The sequence below is a fragment of the Micropterus dolomieu genome, linkage group LG17 (genome assembly GCF_021292245.1).
Source record: "Micropterus dolomieu isolate WLL.071019.BEF.003 ecotype Adirondacks linkage group LG17, ASM2129224v1, whole genome shotgun sequence".
NCBI classification, from domain to species: Eukaryota; Metazoa; Chordata; class Actinopteri; order Centrarchiformes; family Centrarchidae; genus Micropterus; species Micropterus dolomieu.
In genome coordinates this window covers 21,852,029-21,858,750 of record NC_060166.1, presented here as the reverse complement: position 1 = coordinate 21,858,750, position 6,722 = coordinate 21,852,029, and the positions used below count along the sequence as shown (strand labels likewise).

General features: G+C 37.5%; 1 protein-coding gene across 1 annotated transcript in view; it reads right to left on the bottom strand.

Annotated features, from left to right (window-relative positions):
• LOC123985773 (H-2 class I histocompatibility antigen, K-K alpha chain-like) overlaps positions 1-1,380 on the bottom strand; it is a 6,619-nt gene extending 5,239 nt beyond the window's left edge. Inside the window, exon 1 of the mRNA XM_046073636.1 lies at positions 1,240-1,380. Within this exon, the coding sequence (XP_045929592.1) occupies positions 1,240-1,312 (73 nt within the window). The 5' untranslated portion in view covers positions 1,313-1,380. The remainder of the gene's footprint in view (positions 1-1,239) is intronic.
• Between the last annotated feature and the right edge of the window lie 5,342 nt (positions 1,381-6,722).

Genomic DNA, 6,722 nt, shown 5'->3' with positions numbered 1-6,722 from the left:
CCCCCCCCTGAGGAAAGCCTCGCGTGCGGTTGCGTGGATTAAATTCACATGTGTGTGTCTGTGCACGTTTTTATAGGCGTGAATAGGCTGCTTATCGGTTCGCTGACACCACGCCCCCCCTCTCTTACTGTGTTCCGCACAAAACATTTGTTTGTTGTATAAGTCATAAGATAGATGTGTCCATTAATTTGAATATTAAATTTCATTGTGCATTTTCCTCACATATGACTGCTGTATGCCCTGGGCAGCGATAAACAGTGATGATGAACATGGGCTGCTGCATTAACTGAATATAGACATACATGCCACATTGATAGGTCACCGCCATTACAAGATTTCATTGTACGTTACTGATTTTAGGAGGTTAAAAAAGTAACTTTGTAACTTTTAATCAGAGTAAATTTTAAATGAGCTGCTTCTTACTTTTACTAGATTTTATACGGTAATTTTACTTCTAGGCTACTTAGCCTATGTAAAAGTTCATCAAAGTAATTCTACTTTTATTTAAGTACAATATTTTTGTACTCTTTCCACCTCTGGTTGTGACCAATGACAACTTTTCTTCTTCTGAGGTTTTGGATTACAAATTTGAACTCTGAATTTCTTGAAGATAAATCCTGCAGCAGTTTTCCCTAAACCGTTTAAAAGTGATTTTGTTTTGTTGTCAGTTTCATATTCAAGTAACTAATCATTTACTTTTTTTATCTTGTTGTCATAGGGTTTGTAGATTATAAATGTTTGAGTATAATGTTTGGTTAAATTCACTTTGATATATCTTGATTTATTTAAGCTGAAAAATTATAATTAGGTTTAACTTATCTTTAAAAACCAATATTCTGTATTTTATGACAATCCCAGATTAAGTTAACAGACACATTTCTATTATTAAGAAAGTTTTAAGCAATATTGCAATTTCCTGTAGTCAGTACAGTTTACTTCATTTATTCCAGATTTCTTTAAGTTTTACCAGAATAAACCTTTAGCAGGTTTTGACAATTAAATTACTGTTTATTTCAGTATCATTCACTGCCCTGTGCTATGGTTAAAAACAAAAATCCCAAACCTAGGCTACTTTCTCTTTCTTAGTCTATAATTTTTAGAATCTACGAGGAAGTCCTGGAACTAAACATCGAAGTAAGTACATAAAAAACACTACATACATAGGCAGGTCTACGAATAGGACTATAAAGACTTTAGTTTTATTTTACTATCAACCGATTTAAAAAGTTGTTAACTCACCAGCTGCGGAGTCATGTAGACATACTCCCAATATAGCCAGGAAAACCAGGATCGACATTGTTACATGTCGCATCAAAACCTTCGACTTTTACCAACGATTTTTAATTTCTTTAGCCAGAGAAACATATACCGTACTTTCAGTCCGAGCATCAAGGGTGAAATGAGGAACTTCCATCTGAGCCAATGCGAATTCAGGCTGAGCGTCAGCGTCACCAATTACTCGGTAAAACTGACCCGCTGAGGTTATAAACGAAAGTAAAACATTTTATTTATGCCTTTGAATGAGGATGGAGAGACACGTGGGGCTTAATCTTTGGTGTATCAGCATGTGAAGAGTATTTAACCTTCTGCTGATCTTGAATAATGTTTTGCAGGCTGATGTGATTAAATAAACTAAAATGTGTTGTGTAAGGCTGCTGAAGTTGACTGAAGCTGACCATTGATGTAGTAGGCCTAGTAAGAAAATGCGAACAGACAACATAATAAAACAGGAGATAGTTTGAAAGTGAAAGAATATTTTACCTCACTGTTTGACTCTGAGTCTGAGAGCTTCTTAAACACAAACACAGATCAGTCAGCTCTGTCTTTCAGCTGCTGAACTGATTTGGAGCTGTGGACGCTTAAAACTGCTTGAACGCCTTGGCACCATTTCCATCCTTGCTTCATTAAAAGTTTATATTTATGTAGGTTATAGATGTATATATATATATATATATCATATAAAAAGGAATTTACTTCTATGTTGTGTTGTAGCCTGCTGTAAGAAATTATTTTCCCCAGAGGTGGATCAATACAATTGATCTTATCTTACATTTTTTCACAATTGCTAAAACACTAAACCCCATGTGTCAAATCAGTCACTCTTTTGGCAAAACCATAAACAAGTTCAGGTAGTTAAGACACTGTTTGCAAATCTCATCCACTCTTTTTGCAAAACTCTAAACACATTCTCACTCACTAAAACACTTGATGCACTTGTGTTGCAAAATGGTAAATACATGCGGCAAAGGTTAATCAAGACTACAACACAGCTGTCATCTTTTACACACAACTCATAATTCTGCACACTTGTTACTAATGATGTGATAAAACCAATATGTGGCCAGCGTAGTGGCAATGTCACCCTTTGACCAAGCTATAATATGTATATCTATATATGTTTGAGCGTCAGCAGCAGGATCATGAGCCGGCAGTAGCCTACATCCTGTCTATGGGACAATGTCAGCTTTCACTGTGGTGTCCCGCTATGTAAATGTAAATGCTCCGTATTTGTATAGCGCCTTTCTAGTCTTTTCAACCACTTAAAGCGCTTTTACACTACCTCACATTCACACCCATTCATAAACTGGCGGAACAGCCGCCAGGGTCAATTCAGGGTTCAGTATTTTGTCCAAGGACACTTCGACATGCAACCTGGAGGAGCCGGGGATTTCACTTCACATCCCCCAGCAGGTCTGCCAGCAGCCTCCCTCTCGAGGCCATTGTGTGAATAAACTGTCTATAATATACTACAAGGTTAGCTACACAGTAAAGTCAGCAGTAAGTCTGAACATTAGGAGTGTAAGTTAATATTTAACACTAAACCACACTAAGAAATGCAAATCAAGTTCTACCCTGAGAAAGAAACAACATACACTGTTAATTTACTCCTATTAATTCACTCTTCATGAGTGTTAAACCTTTTCATTGACTCCTGCAAGTCATAAAATTCTCTAACATTTCCTCACCTTAAGTGTAATTCTTGACAAACACCTTGTTGAAATAAAAATCTAAATAACTATTTTCTAGGGTTTTACAATTTTCTACTTTAGCATGTCCAGCTTACACTTAAAACAAGGAAACCTTTTAATGTTTGCAGGGGGAAAAACAACAACCACCATAACATCCATGTAATCCATACAATTTATTAAAAATAAAAACATTTAACCTCAAGGTTTAGTTTGTAGTTCTGTTTGAGTGTGAGAGCTCCCTTAGCAATCACTATTATACTGCACATTCATTTTAAATACTGAAATTGTTGTTAAAAGACATGGTACATGTAAAATCTCTCTTAATACTGAAAATGTCTGGTTAAAGTGCATTGCAGGGGAGACTTGTAGCCCATAACAAATGTCATTATCATGCCATTATTTGGAATCTACCAATCAACTCTAACCAAAATCTACCAAATAAGCCCAAGAAAGTTGTGATGCCAAAGTGCCTGCTGTGTGTTTGTGTTGAATGTGAGATTTTAGAGTGAGAATTGTCTCCTGGAAGCCATCTACTGCACTGATTTAAAACTTTCTGTACCTACCAGTCATTTCAACACCAAAATATGTGAAAACGGGGCCCAGGTTTAAAAATACTGAGATTATCCTTTAACCATCTGTTGCTGAGGAGTCAGTCAGAGCTTTTTTTTGCCTTGAAGATACGACTCCACCAGGTTTCTTGGTCAGTGCAGATTCAATTAACTGTGAAAGGAGTAAAAGGCAAGACAGTATTCACTAAAAATAAATAATCATGAACAACTTAGAGTAAATACACCTACAGAAATCAAAAAACTGTTCAAAGGAGGCTCTCACAATAAATGTATTTTCCACATCAACTTAGATGTTTGACATCATTATCAGCCTTCTCTCGTTTTCTGGAAGCGCTTCATTCCTCATCCCTTTTGACCATGATACTAATCACTGGTCACATCAAATTAGTGGTAAAAACATGATATTGCCATATAAATCATAATTAGTGTCGGAATTATTATATTAGAAATTCGAATTTAAACTTCATTGAATAAACTAAATGCAATGTAACTAAATGTTGTTTATAGAGCAGCATAATGCCGCATTTAGACCTTTAGACCAACCGCGAATTTTCGCCTCGCGACGCTTTCCTCGCGTGAGTACATTCGCTGCAAGTGTTCACACACAACGTGAGAAGGCGATTTTAACGCAGTAAGGTGAATAAACACAACTCGCCATTACTACATGTCCATTTTTGACCGTTTTTTATATAAATATGAAGTCGTACAGCGCTAACAACAACACTGGAACCGGATGTGCACGGAATCTAGCTGCTGAGAAGCTCCAGTGAAGATGAATCAACGTAGAAATCCCCCCCAAAAATTTTCTTTTCAATCCCTGCTCTGCCCGGCCCTCTCCACACAACGCTCTGAAGCCTCGGTGACGTACAGACAATCTCAACACTTCTTATTCTTAGTTAATGGCGAATTGAAAACAACTTTTAAGTGCATACCACCACATACTGTACTGGAGTGTGTAACATCATATCACTCAGCTATCAACCTCAATAAAGTGTTCTCATATTCTGTTCACCAACCCAGTGTCTTTAAGAAATTTAAATGATGCCTTCCTGGTGATTCTTATACCCTTTTCTTCTCCTTCTGTTCCCATCAGATTCCCTGTCCCCCCCTGCTTCCTGAACCCTATCTTGAAATATCTGTCTTTCCAACTCATATAATATGCAGTGCAAAATGACATGTTCAACATTTTCTTTAACCCCACAGTTTTCACACTTTTCACTATTCCTTTTCCCCAATAAAAACAAGGTGCCATTCAGTCCTGTGTGATCTACTCTTAGTCTTGTCATAATAATGTCCCGATCCTTTCGCTATAATTTTTATTACTGACAGACTTTTGTATTTTATAGTAACTCCTTCCTTTCCTGTCTTCCTCTCACCATTTCTGCCATATTTCAGTACCTTTCTTCTTAATGGCTGTTTTTCCTTCTCCTTTTGCCAGTGGTATTTGAACTGTTATTTCCTTTTGTAATGCCTCTTTTGCTAGTGTGTCTTCAATCTCATTTCCATTTACTCCCTCATGAGCTGGCACCCAGCAAAACTGAACATCTATCCCTCCCCGATGTAATCTTAACAAGCTGTGAAACATTTCTATTAGTAGGTCAGGTCTGACCTCTTCAACCCACTGTAATGCTATAATGACTGCACCTATTTCTGCTGTATATACAGATAGCCTATCTGATAATCATTTTGAGATATTTATTTTGAATTCTGGTATATGTATTCCAATTCCCACACATTCCTGTTGGTTTTTAGATCCATCTGTATAGATGTTTAGATAATTATGGAAACTGTTTCTCAGATAGCTGCTAGTCCGTATTCCCACTTCCTCTATTCTCCATCCTCTTTTCTTTTCCAGTATACTAAAATCTTTTTTTACGTCTGGATAGAGCCAAGGTGGAATGTTACTGACTGGACTGGGTGTGGTGAAATCTAATGCTTCCATTCCGTATTCCCTGACTCTCTTTTCCCCCGTCCATCCAAACCCATGCCCCCAAAACTGGAAATACTCCCAACAATCCTTTGTTATCTCCTTTGCAGGGTTTTCTTTCCCACTTCCTTTCAATCTGACCCAATATGCCCGCGCTAGTTTCTCTCTTCTTAACTCCAGTGGTGTCTCTCCAGCTTCTATGAGTATTGTGTTAAAGGGAGTTGTCTTAATGGCTCTAATGCATATCCGTAAGGCTCTGTATTGTAATTTCTTAATTTTTTCCAATGTTGTTTTTGCTGCTGCATCATATACTATGCAACCATAACCTATTGATGACCTCATGCATGCTCTATATACTGTATGTCAATTAGTGACTGTTTATCTGCACCCCAGTCGCATCCCGCCACCGCTCTCAGTAAATTAATAACTTGTTTGCATTTAGTTTCCAATTGCTTTATGTGTGTTTTCCATGTGTACTTACTATCAAACCACAATCCCAAATGCTTAAATTCATTTACTTTTTCCATTGGCTGCTGATATAGAAAAAGCTTTTCTACATGACACTTTCGCTTGTTTGTGAACACCATATAACAGGATTTGCTTGTTGATATTTTAAATCCCCACTTGAATGACCACTTCTCTACTTTCCCTATTGCTTTCCTAATGTTCTCTAACACATATGTCTCATTTCTTCCTCTCATCCATATGGCCCCATCGTCTGCATATAACGCTGATTTGATGTGTCCATCTAAATCTGAAAATATATCATTAATCATAATGTTGAATAATATAGGGCTAATTGCGCTCCCCTGGGGAACGCCATTATTTACCTTAAACTCTGTAGAAATTTCTGATCCAACCTTTACTCTAATTTTCCTATCTGTTAAAAAGTCTAGTCATTTTCACTTTCACTTTGTTCAATATCTTCACCTTTTGGGCTTCTCTGGCTTCTCTTTGCACTTCACATCCACCAAATGCAGCACTATGCTCTCCTCCACAGTTACAACATTTAATCTTTGCATCCTTTTCACATTTCCCATACTCGTGCTGGCCCCCGCATCTAGCACACCTTAGCTTTCCTTTGCACTGCTGAGCTGTGTGCCCCATCCTTTGACATTTATAGCATCTGATAGGGGGAGGGATGTATTCTCTCACGCTGTAATTTATGTATCCCATTTGGACTGACTTAGGGAGGGTTCTCTCAAATTGCACAACCACAGATAGTGTGTCTTTTAATGATCCATCTCGTTTGCTTTT